Raw genomic sequence first — 27,286 nt, forward strand, 5'->3', positions numbered from 1 at the left:
TAAAACCACAAGATCTGGGGACTCCTGGGTATCTCAGTTGCTTAATTGTCCAACTCTTGATTTGGCTCAGGTCATGATTTCACAGTTTGTGAGTTCAAGCCCCACATCGAGCTCTGCACTGACCTCATGGAGCCTGCTTCAGATTCTCTGTCTCTGTATCTCTCTCTCTCTCTCCCCCTCCCTCTCAAAAATAAATAGACACTTGAAATACAAAATCTGGTGCTAAGAGTACTCACTGCCACCAAGGCATTGTCATTTCTAAGCCTTTTCAGCTGACAGAGCAAAGAGATACAAGTGTATACTAACCTGTGTACATTCACATGTCTATATGTATTTCTGTATGCAACCACCTGTATCAGTAATAGGCTAAACAGGAGTTCACAGTGTCGTCTCTACCTCTAGTTTATTGTCTTATGATGGAGTCAACCTACCTCTTTCCTTGCCCATCTGTAGACTCCCTCTCCAACAGTGAGGAGTCTGGCTTTTGCCGTCTGCTCATTCCAGACGGCATGTATGGCAGTGTCAGAATTGTCACTCTTTACTCCTATAGGACACGACTCTGTTGACTAGAGAATGGTCCTAATGTAGAGAACCTTTTTCCTGTCATCTTACTGCTTCCAGAACATGGAATGCTTCACAGATTGGCATGACATCCTTGTGAGATGTCAGGCCAATCTTCACTCTGTCCCTCTGATTTTCATACATGTGCTGACAGCGTGAGTACCAATAATCAAACTTAACAAAGACAACAATATGACTTCTCTGGGAAAAAGGAATACACTTATTTACACAAGAAACCTTTTAACTAATTTTATTTAGTTTGGTCCATTTAAAGGAAAAAGTCCCCCCTCCAAACTTATAAGAATCATCATATTATCAGATTATTTAAGAGCTATCAAAATATTCATATTTTAAAATGTTTTAAAAGACATCTGGGTCCGATGCTTTTCTTGTTTACCTCACTTTGTAAATAAGAATCCTTAGCAATTAGCAACTTAATTGTTTATATGTCAGAGAAGGACTGATAGTGGAATTTAAAAATCTATACAAAAAGTTTATGTTTTTAAAAAATTAGATTAAGCATCCTTTCAACCTCATCTTTCATCTACCTTGTTTTCACTATCAGTTTGTGAATTTATGACTTACTAAAAACAGAGGTGATGCTTAGTGTCCAGGCCCATCTGAAAGGCTCCTCAGGCTATGAGTTATATTTACTTATTTATTAAGATGTTTATAATAAATGCACATTGTTCCTTGTCATCCACCTAACCCTTTACTACCCCTGGCTTCACTTAAATTTTTTTCCAGCACTATTGAGGTATTATTCACAATTAAAAATAGTATATGTTTAAGGTATACAATGTGATGTTTCAGTATACTTACACATTGTGAAATAATTACCACAGTCAAGTTAATTGACATATTCGTCACCTCACATAGTTACCTCTTTGTGTGTGTTATGAGAATACTTGTGATCTACTGTTTTAGCAAATTTCAAGTGTATGATACATTATGATTAATTGCAGTCACCATGTAATGGTAACAATAAATACTTTTTTAATTGACATATAACTGACTATGGCTGTAACTTTTACACACTTAATCGTAAATATTTTAATCTTTGCCAGAAGAGCCCCTATTTTTGTTTAATATTGCCTAAGTTATGTTTTGTTTCATCACTAAAGATTTTATATGATTGGGTCACATAGGAATAACCATTTTTAAAATGCAGAATAATGTTTTTGTTTGGAAAAAAGAAAGCCCCATTTTATTTATTTTTTGTTGTTGTTGCTGAATTACATTTATTGTTATCATTAAGTTTTAAATATCTATATATTTATAGATATAGATATTCTTAATTCACAAGATTTCAAAAAGCTAAAATTAAGAAATCAGACAATGAAAAGTAATTTGACTAAAGCAAAGGTATGTATATTTTCAACATCCTTTGTTGATACTTTAAAGTCCCAAACTATGTAAAAAGTTAAAGTTAAAATATTGGTAATTTAAAATATTTCTCCCATTATATTTTTGTTTCTCATGAATACAAAGTGGGCTCAGAAATGCAACAAACATTTTATAACAAAATTACAGGCGTACAGTTTTCTCCATGTTTAAACTCTTGTAAAGTGATTGTTGAAGTTAATATTCCTTCTAAATAACATGCATCACACCAATGACCACATCAATGTCAACCATTTAAAAGAATTCTCTTAAAACATTTGTTGTAGACAGAAGAACTAACCAATTTAGTAATGTTTTTGGCAATAGCATTTTCAATCTTATCCCAGTTTCTTCTACCTACAATTTAGAACAAAACAGTTTTATCTCATTTATTCACAGCCAAAGAAAGTAAGTTCTGATGAATGCACACAGTCAATCCAACCATGGCTTTCTGGTACAATGGTATATAAATAACCTTCACTAAACTAATACATTTTAATATTTACTAGATTGAATACTGTACCTTAGGACAAATTAAGACTAGAAAACCCCATTTTAAATTGTGTGTGTATACTATTTAATGTTTTTCTCTTAAAGGAAGCATTACTAGCTGTAAATCTCTGTATTTTTCTAAATGTAGTTGGGCTCGCCTTAAGTGGAGAAATTGGAAATTATTTCAAGACAACAAATTATTTTACAATGATTTTCAAATAATAATCACCAAACACCTTATATGATATTGTTAAGTTGTGATTGAATCAATGAAATTAGCCATATTTCCAAAAGGCTGGGTTCTTTTGAAGTTGCAAAACACGGAAGTAGGTTTTCTCATAGAACCTTCATTGCCTTTCTAAGTCTGCCTTAACAAAATACCACAGACTGGGTGGCTTGAATTTCTTTTCTCACAGTTTTGAAGGCTGGAAGGCCAAGATCAAAGTGTTGGCCAGTTCAGTTTCCTTTGAGGCCTGTCTCCTGTGGCTTGCACATGCCAGGATTCCCCCCTCTTGTTGCCTCTTCGCCTGGTGGTTCTTCTGTCTGTACATACTCATGGGGAGAAGGACACCAATCCCATTGGAGTAGGGCCCATCCTGGTGGCGCCATCTTAACTTGATCATCTCGTACAGAACTTATTGTAAAATATCGTCACGTTCTAAGGTAGTGGGACTTGTACTTTGACATATGAATTTGGGGATGGGGGGACACGGTTAAGACCATAACAACGTTTTGTTGTGGCTTCTAGAAATCAGACTCTGCATTCTATTTGTTCATTGCTTTTGGTTGTGATTATGAAACTCTTACCTCAGAGGATATTTGAAGTTTATCCCAGAAGCAAAGTGATATGATAGTTGGCAATTGTGTTTGTCTCTCATTTCCGTTTCTTAATTCTTTTCCAGAGAAATAATTCTTGGTCTTTTTTTCAGGGGCTCATGCACAGCTCTGAGAATCTGATGAGATCTATTATAACAGTTAACTTCAACAAACTGCCTCAAAACTTAGTGACTTAATACAACAAACTTCTTAAAAACATCAGTACACTGGATGTTGGCAAATTGGGCTGGTCTCAGTGAGGACTGCTGATTAGAGTATTGACTGGGCTCGGGAGGTGTGGTCACCAAATTTCCAATGGCTTCACTCACAGGTCTGGTGGTGGACTGGCCATGGGAAGTGGTGCTGGAGGTAATTGGGCCATGTATTATCATCCAGCAGGCAAACCTGGGCTCAGTCACCTGGCTGTGTTCAAAGGATTTTCAAGGGCAGGAAGGGAGAGAAAGCCCCAAAGAGTATTTTCTAAGTTTTTCCTTATAGCACTATTGCTGGTATCTTCTTGGCCAAAGCAAGTCATATCAAGTGCAGATTCAAGGGGTGGAAAAATAGACCCCACCCCTTGATGGGAGCTGCAAAGCCACGGTGCGAAGGGGCATGCCTGTCGGAATGAGAGGGGTTTGTGGTCTCTAGTGAGAAGGAGGAGATAGGATGATGAGAACAATCAACTGAGTAAATTCTATTCTTACAAGTGTTTTCCCCCAGGTTGAGTAATTATGTTTTGAGCAAAAAATGAAGGCTATTTCCCAAAGAAGTACAGATGCTGGTTGCTGAGAGTGAAAGCATTCCGGGAACAGGAAATGGAAAAAAGGCTAGGAAAAATGGGTGGAACACTCATAGCATCTGCTTCACAAGCCTTTGGAAATAGGAGACAAATCCTCTGAATTCTGTAGATTAAAACACGAGAGATTTGTCTGTGGGGAGTCAAGGACATTTTTATTTTCTCTTGAGGACATTATTTCTTGTTAAGGCATTTTTTGTAAATGTGAACAGTTGATAGGTGACAACAGGAGACACTTTTTATACAGTTGGAACCAGCAGAGCCCTGGAAATTTCATTCCCATTTCCCCCATCGCCATGTTATTGAGCTCAAAAATACTAAATATGAAAATGCTCAACTGAGAGACCTAGAAATTATACCTGCTTCTGTAAGCACATAACGTAAATCTAAAACCAGGAATTCTTTTTCATGATCTCACAAAAATAGCAACTTCTCAGATAGTCTTAATAGTCAACATTGATTTATATCTACTCTGGTTGTTACAGTATCAATTTCTTTATACCTTAGTCCACCACCAAAGCTAACCCTTAATCCCTACTCTATTTATGTAAATAAAGGGCTGCGCACAGTCCTACATACATATCATAGAACCAAATTGCTAAACTACTTAATTTATGATGTGTGCATATTAAGTGCTTTCAACCCTTTGCTGAGTTTCCCTCTACAAATATGAAAGAGGAAACTTCTATTACTCCAAAATACCCAGGGGAATTGCACTCCCCTCTATTTAAAAAATGTCAAAACCATAAACTCTCACAGCTTAAGTTCATTTAAAGGCTGACAGCATCCATGTCCAGATTGGAAATGTGATTTCAGAAGAGACGAACAGGATGGATGTCATTTTCTGCAACATACTTCAATATGGTCTTCTTCCTACTTTATAGGCTACAGTTGAAGAACAAAGGGACAGGGCTGTATTGGTCAATTATCCCATAGTGCAGTGTAACAAATCACAAAAATGTCAGTGGCATTCAACAATAAGCAGTTATGGTTAGACCCATAGGTCTGGGTCTTCTGGGCAAGCCCTCCTTCCTTCAGGCTGTAGGTTTATAGTGTCTGGGACAGATCTCCTCCATGTATTTTATGCTGGACCCAGGCTAGTGGGACAACAGCCACTGGGATATGTTCTTCTCATGGTAATGGAAGAACCTCCTAGAAGGACAAATGAAAGCACTCAATATTTGCTAAGACAAAGGCTCTGGTCTGGCTCACTGTCATTTCCGCATTCCATTGGCCAGAGCAACACAAAACCAAACCAAAGGCAGAAGTCGGTAGTGACCACTGCCCAAGAGGCCATTGTAAGGGTGAGATGTGCAGACTCTCCAGAAGAGTCAAGAGCTGGGGCCAACAATTCCTTCTACCACAGATGGGCGATTGCTTCTGGAAACAACTTCCTTGGGCACTAAATAGGCAGCAGTTATATGGTTCATTGATATTTCATGCTTACAATGGAACTGCTTGATTGTGCTTCTTGATTCATCTGAGTCTGAGAGAATTCAAAGGCAGTTTTTATTATTTTACTTGAATTAGTGATAAAGAGTTTCAATTTTTTTCACCTCATATCTCCAACTGTTGCTTGAAAATTGGACTTTTTTTCTGTGCTGCTTTCTTCTGCCTTTTTCAGCATCTATTAACATCCTTATTTTAACTCAGTCCTGAGGTACTGAAGAGCGAGCCATACGGGGAGAAGGCTGATGTCTGGGCGGCTGGTTGCATCCTTTATCAGATGGCAACTCTGAATCCCCCCTTCTACAGCACCAACATGCTCTCCCTGGCTACAAAAGTAAGCAGTGTTGGGAGACAAAAGGGTCTTGTGTTGCTAAAAATGCCACTTCTTTTCCTCCTAAATAGAACATTTGTGGCTTTTATGAAAATGTCAATTAAAAGCAGGCACATTGTTTTATTAACCACATGATCCAGTTCATTATTTGCCCCCTTTCTTCTAAATATACATCATGGGCTAAGGCACATTTTCCCCTACAATGGTCTTCATTTATCATAGAAAATTATACAAATAAATCTATCAAATTACTTTTGGTCTTTTATTTTTAATTGTGGTTTGGATCGCCTACAATCGGCGCATTATATTATCCTACACATTATCCGGAACATTATCTCCTATATTATGAATCGGAGGCTAACTTTAACTCAGCTTGAAGAATACAGTCTGTGCTCAAGAACTGTTTGATTGATGTTAATTTTTTCTTTGTTGGGATGTTTTTGCTTCTGATGAAAGTTTGCACACGGTCATAATGCCTACTGAGTAGCTTTCATGTTGTGGCCAAGTATTGGAGGTATTAATGGCATCTTTATGTCCATCACGCTAGTCTGTCTGTTTTGCAGATAGTGGAGGCCGTATATGAACCAGTGCCAGAAGGCACCTACTCTGAGAAAGTGACGGATACCATCAGCAGGTAATTATCCTCCCAACTCCAAACCCATAGGGATCAAGAAATACCTCATACATCTCTACGAATTTCTGTATCAATATTCACGAAGAAGGGCTCCCAAGTAATCCAAACCTGGAAAAATATTTGTGCATCATCAGTAATGGCAACCATTGGGAAGCCATTGAAGTGTCCGTGGGGAAGTGGTCTATGCATTTGCAGTGTCACGTAGCCATTAGAATGATTATTCAGGCGGCTTTGTATCAGGCTGTAACACAAATATGATAAGAAGCTAACTAAGGCAAACAGGATGTAAAGCTGTTTGTAACTCTGAGAAAAACTGCAAATATATGCACAGATGTGAGAAAAGGCTAGACAAGGACATGGGAAACTGGAAAAGGCCATGTAAGATGATAAAACTGCAAGCACTTTTTCACTTCTATTTTTAAATTGTAATGTTATGTTGCATAATAATTTCTCAGAGAAAGTCAGAAAGAAGTGCTCCAGCCGTCAATATAGGGGGATTTTAATGAAAGTCATTTCCTGTTGCATCCACAAAGTTCTGACCTCACAGGGCTTGTCCCCGCTGACCTGTCCCCCTTCCCTCCCACTTTTCTTCTGCTCCCTCGGTGCCAGCCACAGGGAGCTCCCTGCGAGTCCCGGCGTGCGACTGCCTCTGGACCTTGGTCCTCGCTCTTCCCTTTTCCTGAACTTCTCTTCCTTCTCGTACGTGCACGCATAGACCCCACTTCATTCATGGCTCTGCCTGATGTCCCCACAGCCTCTGCTTTCTGGCCCTCTGCTTTATAAAGCTCAGGACGCCCATCCCTTGACATGTTAGACAGGTGCTTGCAGACTTGTTTCTTTATTGTCTGCCTTGTCCCCACCAGAAGGAAAACTCTACAAGAGCAGGCTCTTCTCCAGCTATGAATGAGAATTCATAGCTCCTCAGTGCCTAGGGCAGTGCCTAGTGCAAGACAGACCCTTAAAAAATACTGGTCGTATGAATAAATGACTTGTTTTCTGGCTGTTATCTCCATACCAATGTATGTTCCTAAGTTGGCTCAAGATTATGTATCTGCACCATCAGGCTCAGTCAAATCCTCATTATTATTATTATTATAGAAATCCCAGACTCCCCCCAGAGAGAATATCTGTCCATTGTCCTGCCCAGTTCCCTTTAAACTTGGTTCTGTACCGGCCCCAGCACGTGGCACCACCTCTGATGGAATGTAAGAGATGTTTTCCCTTCACTTTCTCCTTCGAGCGCATCATTTGCATTACTAGCGGCTCTCACAGTTTGTAGGATTAGATCCTGAATCTTCCCTTGTTCAGTGCAATGCTCTCCTACAGTTAAGGGGCCCAGGCCCAGCTGGGGCTGAATTTCACTAACTGCAGACTCTGAACAAACATTGGACCATCTTTCTGCATCTCTGTTCCCTCATCCAGTTAAAATGGGGGCTGTAATAATACCAAACTCATCAGGCTGGTGTGATAATTATACAAAGTAACTATGAAAATCACTTAGCATAGAGCCTGGCAAATGGTAAATCTTAAGCAATATTGGCAATTATCATTGTTAATATTATGGGAAATGAGCTGAAACCCCTTTTGGAATAATCTGAATTCTGCATATATTAGATCATGCCCTGCTGCTAATGAATCCAGACAAATGTATTTAAATTGCTTGTCTCCACAATTTGATCCTATTATCTGCTATTTGTTTTCTGGAAAGTGCCTAAAAAATTCAAGAAGTCTCTGGAGATGTGAGGACAAGAATACCAGATTTGCTCACTTAATTTCTCCTTTTCATAGGTATTTGAGTCCCATCAAGACCAGGGGAGGGAAAGGATGGTGCAGAGAAAATGTACAGAGACGTTATTCTGAGTTTGTGACACTGGGCAAACGAGACCTTAATTTGCTTCTGACAGGCTCCCTGGCTACTGGTATCCATGTGTCTTGAGGTTAACAGGTTAGTGGAGGAGTCAGATATCAATATTACATGTAAAGGTTAAGAACATTAGTAGGTTCTAGAATCAGCTATATTTTAATCCCTACTCTTCCAGTCAACCCCCTTCCTCATCTGTGATGTACAGGTAGCAATAGTAACTACTCATGGGCTTGTTCCGAAGCCTAAATAGGATAATACTTCTAGTGCTTTTCGCATAGTGCCAGCATTCATGAACCATCAGTAAAATTAGGTATTGTTATTAATAATATTAGTGTTACTATTTACGGGATTAAGTATATAAAACAAGTTCTGTTTTGATGAGGAATGGTAAAGGAAGCAATGAGAGTCAGGAAGGACATGGCCTAGTCTAGGGACTTGGGGGAAGTTCCCATTTAGAAAGAACATGTAATCTGAGATCTAAACAACCACTAAATCTCAAATAGTAAACAGAGTAGAGAAAACATTTCATAGACCAGCATAGAACTTATTAGTTTGAGGAACTAAAAGAAATTGGAGATGTGGCATGCCAAGTAAGGGAGAGAATAGCCAAAGAATGCTTAGGGCCTGGGGAGGCAGACGGGGGGGCCTGATCAACTAGGTCACGTTGAGGGTTTTGAATTTTTATCTTGAGTACTGAGGAGAAAATTTAAGGTTATTTATGGCATATAGTGAAAATTTCTTCTATAGCAATGATCATGTTGGCTGCTCTGTGGGGAATAAACAGGAAGGAATGGGGGAGCGAAGGGAAGCTGATCTAGCTATCCGCCAGAAGATGATGGGGAATCTGACTGGAGTAGTGGTGGTGTTGATGGAGAGAAGTGGGGCTGTTCCCATGGCAAGTTGGAGGTGGAGTCAACAAGTTTGGGATACAAGCATGAAAATGGAATGGCACTGAAAATGTGACAACAACTGAGTTTATTCTCTGGACCTTCAGAGAAGTGGAGCCAAAGCCATGGAGTGGAGTTCCAAGGAGGCCCAGGTCAGATCACCACTGGAAGTATGTGGCAGGGGTAGCTGGATGGCTCAGTCGGTTAAGTGTCTGACTCTTGGTTTCAGGTCATGATCTCATGGATCATGGGATAGAGTCCCACGTCGGGCTTTGCACTGATAGCATTGGAGCCTGCTTGGGGTTCTCTCTCTCTCTCTCTCACTCTTCCTCCCTCCCTCCCTCTCTCATGCTGTCTTGTGCTCTCTCTCTCTCAAATAAATAAACTTAAAAAGAAAAAGAAGTATGTTTCAGAATTGGAGATGCCCATAGTGAGGCAGGCTGCTGGGTGGGGAGTGAGTTCCCTGTCATCAGAATGTTTAAAAGGATGAATGATCATTATAAGGGGACTCAGGATTAAAGGTTCATAAGGAACACTTTTAATTCAAAATACTAAGATACCATAATAAGTAAGAACTGATGATTTAACTTGGTAACTGACCATACATTAAGATAACAGTGTGCATTCTATAGCAGATGTGGTCTTCATTTAAGGGTATTCAAGATTCATTGGGTTCACATCACAAATAAATTTTTATCTTTAGAAAATTTGGTGTACAGAAAACCAAATTCGTCCATGAATTTTATGCCATTACATATTTAATTTGCTTTGGATTTTTAGTCTTTACAAATTAAGTTCCAAAAGAACAAGGAAGCAAATTCAGTTTTCTATTTTTTTAGTTTCCTATTTTCTTTAGGAAATTGATGCAAAGAGTATATAAAAGCAAAAGTTGGTCTTAATGATCATTTATGACTCAGCAAATTAGGCTGAGAGCTGATCAAGAGCAACATGATAGAGCCTTTGAAATACAAGACAGCCATTAATGGAAAAGTTTACTGGACTCATTCCTAATTTCACACTTGGTGTTCTTTCCAATTACATTATCCTTCTTCTGCGTTTCCATCTCATTTTCACTGTCTACACCCTGTCTCAGGTAGAGTTCATGCAGTCGAGTTTCTAATGTGTAGGATCTTTCCTTTTTCCTGTTCGTTCATATGGCACACAAGCACATTTGTGTCCCTGGAACTTGTCTTTCCCAGCAGGCTTTTACATTAGGAGGATAACTTAGCAACCCTGAAGAGTTTGGGTAGAAAATAAATCCATTTTGTTGCTCTGCCCAGTACCACCAAGACTATTTTTACCTTCCAGTACACTATTAAGAGAGTATTGTCTGTTTACTGTTTTAAAAAGAACATTCCCTTTTATGCACAAAATATTTCAATTGCCTTACATTTCTCTCTCTGTGCCTGGTTGCATAAGCTGTCTGGTGCTTTGTTTCAGAGCCGGTCATGATGACTAACAAACTTAATGATTGCAGCTAGTTTTAAGGATAAATGGATCTTTACATTCCCCCCCCCCATCTCTGTTTTTTTTTTCTTTTCCCCAAAGTAAATTTGACATGTTGCATTTTGTATGTTTATGGCATAGAGCATTTCACTTTGATATATTGTAATATGATTAACGTTGAAGCAGTATTTATCATATTATATAAATATAGTATAATATTATTATCTATGTTCATTATTCAGTGAATTATATATCTATGGCTGATTTACTACTTATTACAAGTTTATACCCTTAGATGTCATCATTTGTATAGCTCTCACCCCTCATGTCCTGATAACCACCATCTACTTTCTATTTTTTTATAGCTTTGATTTTTCTGGATTCCACATAAGTGATACAGTACTTGTCTTTCTCTGAGTTCTCTCACTTAGCATAATGTGCTCAAGTTCCACCTATACTGTCAAAAATAGGAAGATATCTTCCTTTTTCATGGCTGAATAATGTCCCATTGTATATATACACCCAACTCTTTTTTATTCATTCATATGATGACGGGCATTTGAGTTGTTTCCATATCTTGGCTATTGTGAATAAATATGGGAGTATAGATACCTTGTTGAAATCCTGTTTTCAGTGTCTTTGGGTATATTCCCAGAAGTGGAGTTGCTGGATCGTATGGTAGATCTATTTTTTAATTTTTTAAAATTTTTTTAAGGAAACTCTATATTGTTTTTTGTGGTGGTAGAAGCAATCTACATTCTCACCAACAATGTATGAATGTTCCTTTCTCACTAAATCCACGTCAACACCTTTTATCTCTTTCCTTCTTGATGATAGCCATTCTAACAGGTGTAAGGTGATAGATCATCGTGGTTCTTATTTGCATCTTCTTGGTGATTAGTGATGTTGAGCATTTTTTCATGTGCCTATTGGCCATTTTGATGTCCTCTTTGGAAAAATACCTATTTAGTTCTGTCCAATTTAATCAGGTTATTTGTTTTGTTGTTATTGTGTTTCGTTATTCATATATTTTGGATATTAACCCCTTATCTGATATGTGGTGTGTAAAAATTTGCTCTGCTTCTGTAAGCTGCTTTTTCATTTTGTTAATTGATTAGCAAAAGCTGTGCATAGGCTTTTGAGTTTGCTGTAGTTCCATCTGTTATTTATTGCTTTTGTTGTTTGTACTTTCAGCATCATATTAGAAAAAAATCATTGCCAAGACCAATATCAAGGAACTTCTTCCTTTCCTTCTAAGAGTCTTATGGTATTGGGTCTTATGTTTTTAAGTCTCTGATTTATTTTTAGTTAATTTTTGTGAGTGATGTGAGATGCGGGGCATATTCTTTGTTCTGCATTTATTTCTTCACTTTTCCCAGAAGCATTTGTTGAAGAGAACATCTTTCTTTCCTCCAGTGTGTGTTCTTGGCTTTGTTGTCAAATATTACTTGACAACAATGTTAGTTGCTGGGATTTAAATGTGGGGCTCCCTATACTCTTTCATTGGTCTCTGGGTCTATTTTTGTACCAGGATGATAGTGTTCTTATTACTATGATTTTATAGTGTAGTTTAAAATCAGGATATGTCTTATCTCCAGCTTTATTCTTTTTTTTTCCCTCAGGATTGCTTTGGCTATCCAGGGCCTTTTGTGGATCCATACAGATTTTAGGATCATTTCTTCTATTTCTGCGAAGAATGCCTTTGGTATTTTTATGGAAATTGTACTGAATCTATAGCTGGCTTTGGGTAGTATGGCCATTTTAACAATATTTTCTCTTCTGATACATGAACACACATGTCTTTCCATTTGTTTGTGTCTCCTTCACTTTCTTTCAGCAAAGACTTTTCGTTTTGTTGTATAGGTCTTTAACTTCCTTGGTTAATTTATTCCTAAGTATTTTGTTATTTTTGATGCTATTGCAGTTTGGATAGTTTTCTTTCTTTCTTTTCCTAAGGCTTCATCATTAGTATTAAAGAATGCCACTGGTTTCTGTAAGTTGATTTTGTAACCTGCCACCGTCTTGAAATCATTGATTAATTTTAACCGTTTTTCCTTGAATGACTCTGGGATTTTCTACACATAAGTTTATATCATTTGTAAATAGAGAAAATCTTACTTCTTTCTTCCTGATTTGGGTGCCATTTGTTTCTTTGTTTTGCCTAATTGCTCTAGCTAGGATTTTTCCTGTATTATACTGAATAGGAATGATGAGAGTGGGAAACCTTGCCTTGCTTGTGATCTCAGAGGAAACGCTTTCAAGTTTTCTCCATTGAGTATAACGTTACCTGTGGATTTGTTGTATATGGACTTTTTAATGTTGAGATATATTCCTTCCACATCCAATCTGTTGAAAGTTTTTATCATAAAAGGATGTTATATTTTGACAAATGCTTTTTCTGCACTTACTGAGATAATCAGGTAGTTTTTATCTTTCATTTTACTGATGTGATGAATTACATTTATTGATTTGCATGTGTTGAACTTCCCAGGGCTAAATCCCACATGGTCATGGTGTTTAATCCTTTTAATGTATTCTTGAATTTTGTTTGCTAATATCTTGTTGAGAATTTTTGCATCTATATTCATCAGGGATTTTTTTTTTAAATAGTTTTCTCTTCTTGTGGTGTCTTTATGTGATTTCGTATCAAGGTAATGCTGGTTTCATAAATGAGTTTGGAAGTGTGTTCCCTTCTCCTCAATATTTTGCAATAGTCTGAAGAGGATAGGTATTAATTCTTCCTTAGGTGTTTGGTAGAATTCACCAGTGAAGCTGTTGGGGCCTGGAGTTTCCTGTGTTGAGAGTTTCACTGACTCAGTCTCCTCAGTCATTATTGGTATGTTCAGATTTTCCATTTTTCCTGATTCAGTCTTGGTAGGTTGTGTGTTTCTAGAAATGTATCCATTTCTTGTCTGTATCTCTGCAGTTTCAGCTATGATGTTTCCTTTTCATTTCTAAATTTGTTTGAGTCGCCTCTCTTTTTTCTTAGCCTAACTAAAGGTTTGTACATTTTGTTTATATTTTCAAAAGACCAACTTTTAGTTTTGTTGATTCTTTCTATTGCTTCTCTGGGCTCCACTTAATTTATTTACACCCTGATTATTATTTCCTTCTTTCTGCTAATTTTGGGTTAATTTCTTCCTCTCTTTCTAGTTCTTTGAGGTATGAAGTTAGGTTGTTTATCTGAGATCTTTCTAATTTCTTTTTTTAAAATTTTTTTAAAACATTTTTATTTATTTTGGAAAGACAGAGACAGAGTAAGAGTGGAGAATGGGCAGAGAGAGAGGGAGACACAGAATCTGAAGCAGGCTTCAGGCTCTGAGCTGTCAGCACAGCGCTCGATGCAGGACTCAAACCCACGAACTGTGAGATCATGACCTGAGCCAAAGTTGGACACTCAACTTACTGAGCTGCCCAGACACCCCAGATCTTTCTAATTTCTTAATATTGCTTAAAATTGCTTAATATTGTGTTTATTGCTGTAGACTTTCCTCTTAGAACTGCTTTTGCTGCATCCCACAAAATTTTATTTCTTGCATTTTAATTTTAATTTGTTTCAGGATAATTTTTTATTTCCCTATTAATTTCTTCTTTGATCAGTAGGCTTATTAAGTAGTGTGTTGTGTAGTTTCCACTTTTTTTTTTAAAGTTTTTTTTTTAATGTTTTATTTATTTCTAGGAGAGAGAGAGAGAGAGAGACAGCATGAGCAGGGGAGGGTCAGAGAGAGAGGGAGTCACAGACTCCGAAATAAGCTCCAGGCTCTGAGCCGGCAGTCAGCACAGAGCCCGACGCGGGGCTCGAACCCACAAACCGCGAGGTCATGACCTAAGCGAAAGTCGGACGCTTAACCGACTAAGCCACCCAGGTGCCCCTGTAGTTTCCACTTTTTAAAAATCTACTCACTTTCCTCTTGTTGATTTCTAATTTTGTGTCATTGTAGTAGAGAAGATAGTTGGTAAGATGCCAGTCTTCTTAAATTTACTGAAATTAGTTTTTCATATGATCTATCCTGGAAAATGTTCTATGTGCACTTGAGAAAAAAATGTGTATTCTGCTACTATTGGGCAGAATGTTCTACATAGGTCTCAGTTCATTTGTTTTAAAGTATGGATTAATTCCAACATATCCGTGTTGATTTTCTGTCTGGATCATCTATCCATTGCTAATAGTGGGGTCTACTACTACTGCATTGTCTATTTCTCTTTTAAGATCTGATAGTATTTGCTTAATATATTTCAATGCTAAGATGTTGGAAGAATATATATTTATTATTGTTTTATCTTCTTGGTGTATTGACCCCTTTATCATTATATAATGACCTTGTCTCTTGTTACATATTTGGCTTAAAGTCTACTACGTCTGATGTAAGTATGGTTATATCTGTTTTCCTTTAGTTACCGCTTGCTTAGACTATCAATTTCTACCCCTTCACCTTGAATCTATGTTTGTCTTTGGAGCTGAGATGAGTCTCCTGAAGGCAGCATTTAGTTGGGTCTTGTTTTTTAATCTATCTAGACGTTCGGTGCCTTTTGATTGGTGAGTTTATTCATATACATTGAGAGTGATTATTGGTATATGAAGAAGTACTACTGCCATTTTGTCTTTTATTTTCTGGTGTATCTCTATTGTTTCTTTTTCTTTGTGTTTCTGTTTACATTTTTAGGTTGGTGATTTTCTGTGATAATTTGCTCAGTTTCCCCTTTTTTGCTGTTTTGTGTCTTTGCTCTAGATTTTTGTTTTGTGGTTACCATGAAGCTTATGTAAAATGTCTCACAGATAAAATAGTCCATTTTATGCTGATAACAATGAATCCTCATTTGTCTACACAGGTTCTGTCATTTTATTTTTCTCATTTTTATAGTTTTGTTGTCACAAGTTATCCCATTTTATGCTGTTTATTACTAAATTGTAGTATGTACTGTTTTTTTAAATGATTTTCTCCTTTAACCTTTATGTCATAATTTAACACCCTATTCTGAAATAGAGTTACAATTTGTGATTCTGTCTTTTTATCACTTTACTCAAAATTTTGTGTACTTTTATCTTTTTGTTTAAGGGAGAAGAGCCCCTTTCAACATGTCCTGTAAGGCGGGTCTAGTGGTGGTGAACTCATTCAGCTTCTGTTTGGGAAAACTATGATTTCTCCTTCATGCCTGAAGGATAACATTGCTGAATAGTTTTCTTGCCTACAGTTTTTATATTTCGGTACTTTGAATAATTATTCCACTCCCTCCTGGAGTATAGATTTTCTGCTGAGAAATCTGCTTATAGTCTAATGGGAGTTACTTTGTGGGTCAGTCTCTTTTTCCCTAGCTGCCTTTAAGAGTCTTTCTTTATCCTTGACTTTTGACAGCTTCACTATAATGGGTCTTGAAGTTTTTTTACATTGAGCTAGTAAGGTGATCTATTAGCTTCATGGACTTGTATGTCTAGTTCTTTCCCCAGCTTGGGAAGTTCTCAACTATTATTTTTTGTTAACTGCCTCTGCCTGCTTCTTCTGTTTTCTTTATGGTATACCATTATTCCTGTTGGCTCTCCCATCCAACTACTAACCAGACCTGACCCTGCTTAGCTTCTGAGATCAGACGAGATTGTTCAGGGTGGTATGGCTATAGACTCTTGTTGGCTCTCCTAAAGGAGTCTGATACCTCTTTCAAGATTTCTTCACTTTTAAAAAGTCATTTTAGGGGTGCCTTGGTGGCTCAGTCGGTTAAGCATCCTACTTTGGCTCAGGTCATGATCTCATGGTTCATGGGTTCAAGCTCCGCGTTGGGCTCTGTGTTGACAGCTAGCTCAGAGCCTAGAGCCTGCTTTGGATTCTGTGTCTCCCTCTCTCTCTGACCCTCCCCTGCTCACACTGTCTCTCTCTCTCTCTCAGAAAATAAACTTTTAAAAAACATTAAAAACAATAAAATAAAAAAATAAAAAGTCATTTTAAATATAAAAGTTCTCTTCTCCTCCATGTGAATCATTTCCAGATTCCTATCTTCCAGATCACATATTCTCTCTTCCATCTGATCTCTTGTATTTCCAGTGCTTTGTAATGCATTCTTCATCCCATTTATTGGGTTTTTCAGCTCCAGAATGTCTGTTTGGTTCTTTTTCAGAATTTCAGACTCCCTCAGTTCTGATGCTTTACCCTTGGTTCTACCACCTCCATGAAGTCCGATCTACTCACCCTCAGTCATACAGATGTGTGGGTTGCTCTGGCATCCTGGTGTGCTGTGCAGAGGAAGCCTTGTTGGGTTATGGGTGTCCTACTGGATATAAATTAAAGGAGAGAGATAAAGGGAACAACTCATGCCACCATAATCTTCCACTCTATTTCTTGAAACACAAAATGAATACAACTGAATGTCAGATCTTTCTAATTCTTTTCATCTGGTCTCTCAGAGCAGAGTGGGGACAAACTGGGTGGGGTGAGTAGAACAACCTAGGCTTTTTCTAGAACACGATTTTATGTTTATTTTATTGGAGAGTCACTGAAGCATTTGTTCACACTCTTTTTTTAAGTTGTTCTTTCATGTTTATTTATTTTGAGAGAGAGAAAGAGAGAGAAAGAAAGAGAGCAAGCGCAGGAAAGGGACAGAGAGAGGGAGAGAATCCCAAGCAGTCTCTATGCTTTCAGTGCAGAACATGATGTGGGGCTCAATCCCTTGAACCATGAGATTGTGACCTGAGCTGAAATCAATAGTCAGATGCTCAACCGACTGAGCTGCCCAGCTGCCCCAGCATTTGTTTGCTTTTAAGAATTCTCTGAAATATCTAAACAGGGATGTAGTTTAGAGAATTGAGGCTAAACTAGAACTTCTGGTAAGAGATTTCCTTGAAGTCTTAAAATTTGTGGCCAGATATTTGGGGCATATATTTTGGGACAGGTAAATTCTTAGATGTTAGCCTAAGTCTGTTTGTTCGTTCATTCATTCATTCACTCATTCATTCATTTGCTGAATCTGAGGACCCAGATTCCATTTTACATGCTGGGGAGATCATGGTGAAGGTGACACCTGTCTGTACTCTCCAGTTTCTACTGGTGAAACGGATCATTACAATATAATAATTATAGTAGTCTAAGTTTTTAAATAAAGACAGTATAATGAGAAAATACAAAAAGGGGATGATTAAGTCACTTGAGGGTGGTCCAAGAAGCCTTCCTAAAGGAGACTTAGAAAAGAGTGGGGTTTTTAGCAAGCAGATATGGATGAGATCTGGGAAAGGGCAGACACCATTAGCAAAAAACAAATTCAAGCAGAGGGAATAAAATGAGTGAAGAAATGGCTGTATAAGAGAGCCATGTAGGAAAGGACAGATTTCCATTATGTAGGAAAGGACAGATAAGAATATTTGGTGTGTAGCTGCTGGAGGGAAGGCAGGTTCCAGTGGGGGCTTGTATGGAATGCTGGAAATTTTTAGTTTTGTTCTACTGGACCATGAGGGGCTATTGAGGAATTCTGAGTTGAGATGTGATGTAGTCAGATTTAGGAACATTAAATAATATTTTTGTAGCAGTTTACAGTATGGTCAGAGGTAGACGAGAGATGAGTGTCATTTAGGAAACTCTTTTATTAGTCCAAGAAAGCAACAATCAAATAGGCTAATAGCTATGGGATTAGAGGGGAGGGATATGGATTCAATAAATATTTCAGAGGAGAAGCCCCAGAATTTGGTGTTGATTAAATGTGGGAGGGAATGGAGGACAAATAAAAGTGTAGAATGTCTTTTCAATGTATTAAGCTTTTACAGTGTGCCAGCACTTCACACAGATGACTTCATTAATTGCCATACCAGCTCACTGAGGTAGAGACTGTGATTATCCCATTTTAAAGATGCATTACCTGAGACTTAGAAGCTAAATCTTGCCCAAAATGAGTCAATAAATGGTGACCTAGGATTTAATTCCAGCAATCTGATCTGTGGCCTGACTCCCTAAATGTGACACTAAACTGCATTTCCCTGATGGCTCCTTTTTCAGTGATGGCAGATGCAGGAATGGGAATAACTTTGGGAGAGAAGGAAATGACTAAATGCCAGAACAGAGACCATTCTGGTTCCCATTTACCATAACGTATAACTATATAATTCATAAAACTAACTTATGCTGTTTTTTTGATTAGAAACAAAAGCTCAGCTGCTAAATGCCAGGCCACCCAAGCATTTTTATCGGCTTTAATTCCTTTTGCTAATTAAGTGAGAGTAGGTGAAGACACTGATTTAATTAGAAGGTGAAATTCAACATTTTAGCTTCTTTTATGATTATGAACGTAAGTAAGAAATTTGGATACAAATATGTCATTGACACAGAAGTTCAGCGTTGCCTGTCAGTGACCAATGCTCAGGGCCCCCATACTAAAAAACTGTCCTGTGCCTAAGCTTTAAGGTTCTGCATTCAAAGTCATGGGATTCTTAATTATTTTATCTTTAAATTTATGTTTTGGAAGTGAAGTCTGATGAGCCAAGGGAGCCTCAGTTCATATGCGGTTCCTCCAACTCCCTCTGACATAGATTCTCAGGCATCTGCTCCTGGCCCTCTGGCCCCTGCGTGGCCTGTGGCTCCATCTCCCTGTCCCTGTCCCATCATTGCTGCTGTTTTCTACCTGGTGTGGTAACTGGGTGTGTCAGCAGCCTGTGTTCTACCTTTACCCTCCCTCTGCCCCTCAGTGGTTTGTGGATGCAGACAAGGAAGGGACTAGGGTGCAGCATGTGCCCTCCGGGCATCATGGGGTGAGGCAAAAGAGAGACCATCCCTAACCAGGCTGGTGCGTTCAATGGGTGACTCAGTGGGGTCCTCTTGCCCACCTCCAATCCAGGTAACAAGTACATCATGTGGGCATGGAGGTTGCAGTCTCTTGAGGGTCTCCCGTCTACCATCACTTAGGACACTGGACTAGGGGAAGGGAGATTGACTTCCTCACCCCCTGCTGAGGCCCCACACTTTCATTTTGCACCAAGCACCTAAAAAATTATGTAGCTTGCCTTGTCTGTACAATCTCTTGCCTCTCTTTGTTATAACTGGAAAGACTGAACTTTGTTAAATATGAATTCAGCAGATGTGTAAGTGCCTGTCATAACCATAGGGCAAGACGACTGCCTTAGCAAGAGATGAAAATTAAGCCTGAGATGATAATGTCTTAAAATCTAGTTAAAAGATGTATATTTTGGGGCGCCGGGGTGTCTCAGTCAGTTGAGCGTCCGACTTCAGCTCAGGTCATGATCTCATGGTTCATGGGTTGAGCCCCATGTCAGGCTCTGTGCTGACAGCTAGCTCAGAGCCTGGAGCCTGCTTCAGATTCTGTGTCTCCCTCTCTCTCTGACCCTCCCCTGCTCATGCTGTCTCTCTCTCTCTCTCTCTCTCTCTCTCTTAGAAATAAGTAAAAACATTTTAAAAAGATGTATATTTTACTCATAATCAAGTCAAAAAGAGTAATAAGCAAATTAACAAGTTGGAGTCTTATTTTGACTTCTGTTGTGAATAATAATAATAAAAATAAAATGGTTCTAACCTCTTCACTGGAGACAGCAGTATAGGTGAAAGTTATATGAACTATAGGTTGCTAAATCAAATACAAGATGTGAAAATTAGATCTTTTTCTCAAACTCCAAATAAATTAAAATTTATTAAGAAGATCATGACTTCAGTGAAGTTAGAGAACTTGAACTGAAATATCATGATGAGTACCAGAAGTACTTAAAACATGCTGACAATGATCATGATAACTGATTCCATAGCGTCTAGAATAGCCTTTGGTTACTGTTTAGCTATGACATAAATAATATTCTCTTTAAAAAGCTGATTGCCATTTCCTAACTCCAAATCTCAGAGAATATTAGCATGCAACGTGTCACATTAGCTGCTTAAAAAATTATTACAAATATCTTAAACCTCTGAGTAACTGGGTTGTATTTTTATGACTTCTTGTTTTATAAGACTCACACTAATCAAGTTGGGTTGATATGGCTGCTGTACAGTTGGAAAAGGCCAATATGTTATGACCCCCTAGGAGCCTTCCTTCCATTTGGTGCCTCAGGGTGACCATCAGGGCCTGCATTCTTGGGATCTGTCTTGGTTTCACTGAGTGATGCCTTGGCAGTGATTATAGAAAATACCCAGTCCACAAACGAGGAGGTGACTGTACCCATCTTTCCTGAGACCTGAGGAACAATTCATGCTCAGGCCATAGCCCTGGCCTCTCACTCAGCCCAACTGCAAAGAGAACAGTGCTGCCTCCCTCTGCTTCCCAAACTTTCCGAATATCTCTTGAGAAGTCATGGGTTCAAAACTCTGCTCGCTGTCCATGTTATCCCGGGTGCTCTTGGGTGCAGACACCATGGTGGACACAGTGGGGTTCAACCTTGACTTCCACACCGCATGGCCTTGGTCCCAACATTGACCAGAGTGATGTAATTAGCTTATATTCTCTTAGGTGCCTCACTCCTGATGCAGAAGCCCGCCCAGATATTGTAGAAGTCAGCTCGATGATATCGGATGTCATGATGAAATATTTAGACAACTTATCCACATCCCAGCTGGCTTTGGAGAAGAAGCTGGATCGGGAACGGAAGCGCACCCAGAGGTACTTTATGGAGGCCAACCGGAATGCTGTCACATGTCACCGTGAGCTGGCTCTGTTATCTCATGTAAGTGCACATCTTTCAGTCTCTTCGTGGTGCCCTCTAACAAGGATGTCTGAAGTTGTTCAGGCTTTGTCTTAAAGGAAGGTGATCTTAAGTTAGGAAAATATTAATTGCTACATGCAGTGTTTCACTATTATATAATTACATATTTGCATCCCTTTCTAGATCTTATAATTAAAATAAGTCAGTATTAATGATTTTCCAAAGAAATACCCCTAATTAGAGGTATCTCTTAGCAATTCTTTAAGTTTATATAATGCTCTTTGTGTAGAAGGCAGTGAATGCATGTATTTTATTTCTTTAACAACCTGATTTGGGGACTATGGATGAAAAATTCTGAGAAGGAAATAACAATTGCCTTAAAATTTTGTCTTATGAGCCTAATTGCTTTCATTACTCTTTGTGGTGATCATAACATAGCCATGCTTCAAATGAGGATATATCCTTTTATCTTTCTTGCCAGTAACCCTTAAATTATTTTGATATTTAAGTTTATTTCTAAGCAAAGCTTGAAAAAGGGAAAAACTGCAGATGTCCACATGTGCAGGCGGCCATGCCAGTGATGCTCTTGCTGCTGTCTCACTTCCCCCTATGCTTTTGTTGGATCATGACCTGTGATCTGTCCTTCACTCATGCTCTGGGCTCCCCACAAGCAGGGATCTTGTAAGGGACCCTGCAACCTGGTAATTCTTCTTTCCTTTCCTCTTGGGCATGGGGCCCCAAGAAAAGAGGGTCATGACACCCATTCTTGGTCAGGTACTTGTTCATTAAATTCTTTTCCAGGACCCTAAAGACCTGTTCTGCCTCAGTTGATTTGAGAAGACACAACTGGGTTTCTTTTCTTTTCTTTTCTTTTCTTTTCTTTTCTTTTCTTTTCTGTTCTGTTCTGTTCTGTTCTTTCTTTTTTCCCCCAATTTCTTCAATAACAGAGTTTCCATCAAGCTACTTTCTATTAAAAGGAAAGCATTACTGTTTGGTGGGTTTGTCTTGACATACTTGGAATCTATTAGTTAAAGGTTCTTTTGGGGGGAAAACTCATTTTTATTGCCTTGCTGAGCCCAGCTGTAATTTCACAGAACAACCCATGGTGATTATCTAAGGCCTTGGTTTATGTTTAGGAGCAAATAACTTGGAGCCAAAGCTCTTGCTGAACACAGTGAAATCTTACATACAGGGAGTTAGAGCTCACTTTTCTTGTTATTTTACTACCTGACTTTGTAAAAAGTAGGCAACAATGAGAAACACACCATTCTATGGACATCACGTTGTATTCATAGTATAGTGTTCCCAGTAAACTAAAATGCAGGAGATTTGGCCATTTCTATATATCTTAGGGGCATTTGAGGCCTTCTGTTAAGTTCTGCACTGCAAAGCTACTTAGCCAATTTCCAGTTGGACATAAAAGAGTCAGTTTATGTTAGATTCGTGTAGCTGATGTAGGTGGAATTAGTTTAAAATCTAACAGCAGAAATCCTCTTATCTTTAGCAAAACACCTTGAGAATGACTGTTTTATTTATTTACTTTTACTTCTCAGCTTTTTTTTTTTTAACTCTTACTGTGGAAAATCATATGTTTACAGAAGTAGACAGCACCTTATGTAGACACCGTCCAGCTTCAAGCGTTTGCTGCTTTGAGCCAATCACATATTGTCTTTATGCCCCCCATGCACCCCCCCCCACTGCCCACTGCTTACAATCCCTAGGTTATTTTGAAACAAAACCAACACACCACATCATCTCATCCATCAATATTTCAGTACGTATTTGGAAGGCCATTTTAACTATAGAAATCTAGCCCTCAGGCCATAACCAGGTTAAACAAATGGAGAGATCTATAGTCTACAAGGGAGTTTTGAGGTTCTAGAGATTCCATACTCATTCATAAATAGGGGGAAAATATTACCTATTGCAGAAGGCACTAGGATTAAATAAGTTAATGTGTTTGCATGAGCCATGCAAATTAAAAAATGGCACAAAATTGTCAGATGGCACCAATTATGTAAAATGATCAGTGATCACATAAAAAGTTTGTGATGCAACTTGCTTATGTAGTACTAACTGATCCGTTAGTACTAAATCCGTTTTCATGCAGTTAATACATATTTATTGAGCACATGCTATGAGCCAGCTTCAGTGTCCTCATGGAACATTCAGTGTCACAGAGACCATGGAGAAGAGCTTTACTTATAGGCCAAAAACTTGTAGGTTTAAAAAAACCCATAAAATATCTTCTCCTTTTGCACTATTTGATATATACTGATAAGTTTTCATTTCTGGCTTAATCAAATGTTAACTGAAAGGAAAAATGCAGCTTTATTAAAGAGCAGAGAAGGAAATATGATTAAATTTCATCAAAAGACAGCATGTAGCTAATTGGCATTATCCCTGCTAAGTACCAATTATTATTTTTTTAAAAACTTATTTCTACACCAATACCGATGGGAAAATTACAGGTATCAAATTTTATGTCTCCTTTCTTCTTAAGTATTGTTATGGTATTACGATTGTTTCATTTCAAATATAGTGGAATGTCTCCCAGAGCAGTTAATGTCAGTAATACAATTACACAATCCAATGATAAGCAATAATCAAAGGAAGGAGAAATTAGTTGGTCTCATAGAACTTTCTGAGTTCTCAGCATTGATTAGGAGACCCATTGTGAATTGCTGGATTTTGCAAATTGGTGGGTAAGCAAACAATTGGTAAGAGACATGAAGGGCTCATATGTCATGGGGTACATGCTACTTACTTTTTCACATATTAGCTCATTCTTAATTATGGCAATTTTCATAATAGCCTAGTGAAGACAAGTATTAATGTACATTTCAAAAGGACAGAGAAGTCTTCACTAATAAAGTTCACCCCTGTGTACTGTGGTTCAGACCCTATGAAAGAGAAGCAAAACTTTCTTTTCGAATGACAAGCTTTCAGATTTTTACAGTTCGTAATAACAGGTTACAAGGAGAGCACAGAATCAAGAACGGTAAGAATCAAGCAGAGAAAAATGAGGTGTAACTTTTACTTAAATATGTAATAATAAAAGCTGTCATACTGCAGAGGGTACTGTGACATTGTTGTAGTCAAAATCATGGTTGGCATTTTGGCATTGCACACAGCGTGTTAAACACACAGAATAGCTGTGCTTTGAGCATTATCTTAGATCCCAGACGGAAAAATTGGTCGCAGACATTTCCAAGCAGCACCCTGCTTAGATCTTCACCAGCAAATGCCAAGGGTGAGTATTGAAATCCAGCCTGGAATAATCTGGATAATCAGGAGAAAACTTTAGTTTCACTCAGATTATTGGGATTTTGTGGATCCAGCTTTAGACTAAGGTTAACTTTGGTAAATGAAGTGTGTTTCTGTGGGTAAAAATGGGGCAGAGCAGAATGTGCCAGGGAGACCGAAGGGTGATCGTGAGAGAAGCATGTTCTTGAAGGGTAAGTTGTGCAGGGATTTACCACTCCTCTTCCAGTGATATTTGTCAGGTACTTTGATCTTCACCATCTCTGTTTTAAAGCTAAATTTTTTTTTTTTTTTACTAGTATAGAAAGTCTGGATAACTATTTTAGTATCCACAAACCTAACAGGGAACAATACAAAAAGAGAAAAATTGAAAATGCTTGCAGTTGATAATTAATAATAGAAGAACATGGGGCGCCTGGGTGGCTCAGTTGGTTAAGTGTCTGACTAGAGCTCAGGTCATGATCTCACCATTCGTGGGTTTGAGCCCTGTGTTGGTCTCTCTGCTGGCAGCTCAGAGCCTGGAGCCTGCTTTGGATTCTGTCTCGCCCTCTCTCTCTCTGCCCATTCCCTGCTTATGTTCTCAATCTCTTTCTCTCTCTCTCTCTCTCTCTCTCTCTCTCTCTCTTTCTACCCTCATGGGCCTTATACTTAAATGCCCTTATCAACTACATAACACCATAGTGTTATGGTGATCATGAAGCTTCTCTGAAGTTTCCAGTCTTTTCTGGCTGAACCTGCATTGCCCCCTCAAACCCTCTGCTCTACCCCCAAGGTTTACTCCGGCTAGAAAGGATATAAGGAAGAAAAACAAGGATTCTTGAACCTGCCGTCTCAGCTTTTATCCTCCCATCTGGCTCCTTTTTTGAGCTTCAGAAAGACTTCCAGTTCCCCATCCACACTGCCAGAAACTGCCCTTCCACCATGTCCTTCTCTTTCCCCAGGTGTTCTTCCTTTAGGTCCTTCCTTGGGTTTATAAGCTGCAACCTCATGGTCTGATGTCAATAGTATAAAGGCTCTGGGGAAAAAAGTATTCAGTATTTTCTAAGAAGGCAGAATACATTAGGATTTGTTTTACAACATAACCTCCACATCCATTTTCTGAAGACCTCCAAAACTATGTGTCTGATCTCAGCCTTTCCTGCATGACAGACCTAGATTTGGGGTCGGACATTGACCCTTATATCGAATAGGTACCTTATGCTGAGCAAGTCTCACAGTGAATGGAGTCTCTTTCTTTAATCCAGTCACATTCTTCACCTCATCATCTTAGCTGAAACCTGGACATCTTCAACTCTCTCTCCTTGAATCCTACCTCCATTTTATTAGCAATCTTTTACCAAATCTACTTTTGAAATGTCTGACGAATCCATCTTATCCTTGCTGTTCTCATTCTCATCATCTCACATTGTGTCATTACGATCCCCCACTTTCTTGCCTCTAGTCTCTTCCTCAACCCTAGTGTACCACCTAGGTACACTAGGTGTCTACAGGACGTCATCAGGAGAGCCGTTTTGTTTACCACAACGATGTTGACCACTACTGGTATTTAAGGGGATGCTAATGTTAAGTCATGTACAGAACGGTCCTACACACAGTGTATAAAGCAGAATGAGTAGGAGATACAGATGGAGAGATTTATGGCAAGGAATTATCTTATACAATTGTGGGTGCTGGCTAGGTAAGTCCATAATCCATAGGGTGGGCTGGTAGGAAGGGCAGGTTGAAACACTTGGGCATGGACTGAAAGTGCTGTCCACAGATAGAATTTCTGTGTCATCTCAAAGAAACCTCAGCTTTGAAGACCTTCCCAATGATTGAATCCATTCTACTCAAGTTATCCCCCCTTCCCTCAACCATCCATCTACCAAGATGATCTTTCAAAAATCATGTTTGGTCTTGATAAATTATCTCATGCTTCAGATGAGTCAGTGTTCCTGGAGCACCTGGGTGGCTCAGTCGGCGAAGCGACTGACTTCAGCTCAGGTCATGATCTAACAGTTCATGAGTTTGAATCCTGCATTAAGCTCTGTGCTGACAGCTCAGAGCCTGGAGCCTGCTTCAGAGTCTGTGTCTCCCTCTCCCTCTGCCCCTCCTCCCCTGCTCACACTCTGACCCCCTCTAAAAAATGAATAAACGTTAAAACACAAAAAATAAAAAGATGAGTAAATGTTCCTGTAGTGAGTCCTAGAAATGTACTCTAAACTTTCGACGAATTACAAAAGGAGATTTCTGTGATAGTCTCATGTTGTCAAACTATCGAGATAGGGCACACATAATTTTTGTCCTAAATTCCACCTACCTTGGGGGGAAGCAGCCAGTAGAGTGCCTGTCAGCATAGATTATTTTCTAAATCCACAATCCTGTCATAATTTCGCTTCTTTATTATGGAATTCTTATTGTAGTTTTCTCATACAATAGGTACATGTGCTTAGCAAATTTTACCAACAGGCATTTGATATTTATCCTAAATTCCCAAATATCTTTAAAGTTGACCACTTAAGGATTGAATAGATATGCAAGACCCAATTCTCATTTTCTTGGTGCACATTTAAAAAACTGTTGTGCTATTTATTTGAGTTGTTTTATTTTTATTATACCATATGTCATTTACAGTTGCTGAGCATGCCACTAAAGGCGTGTGTTTGCAATCCTCTGCTAAGAGATTAAATTAAGCCATGTAGAAAATGATGTATTTTAAAAGGACAATATTTTTGTGAACATCTTTGCTTTTATTGTCTGGTTAATTGT

The 27,286-nt window shown here is 38.6% G+C and overlaps 1 protein-coding gene across 1 annotated transcript in view; it reads left to right on the top strand.

The window, feature by feature from the left end:
* Nucleotides 1-27,286, top strand: part of NEK10 (NIMA related kinase 10) — a 209,022-nt gene that overhangs the window by 109,067 nt on the left and 72,669 nt on the right. Inside the window, exons 23-25 of the mRNA XM_039242719.1 lie at nucleotides 5,702-5,831; nucleotides 6,392-6,462; nucleotides 21,082-21,295. Of these exons, the coding sequence (XP_039098650.1) occupies nucleotides 5,702-5,831; nucleotides 6,392-6,462; nucleotides 21,082-21,295 (415 nt within the window). The remainder of the gene's footprint in view (nucleotides 1-5,701; nucleotides 5,832-6,391; nucleotides 6,463-21,081; nucleotides 21,296-27,286) is intronic.

The sequence above is a fragment of the Hyaena hyaena genome, unplaced genomic scaffold (assembly GCF_003009895.1).
Source record: "Hyaena hyaena isolate Hyena2069 unplaced genomic scaffold, ASM300989v1 scaffold_216, whole genome shotgun sequence".
NCBI lineage: Eukaryota > Metazoa > Chordata > Mammalia > Carnivora > Hyaenidae > Hyaena > Hyaena hyaena.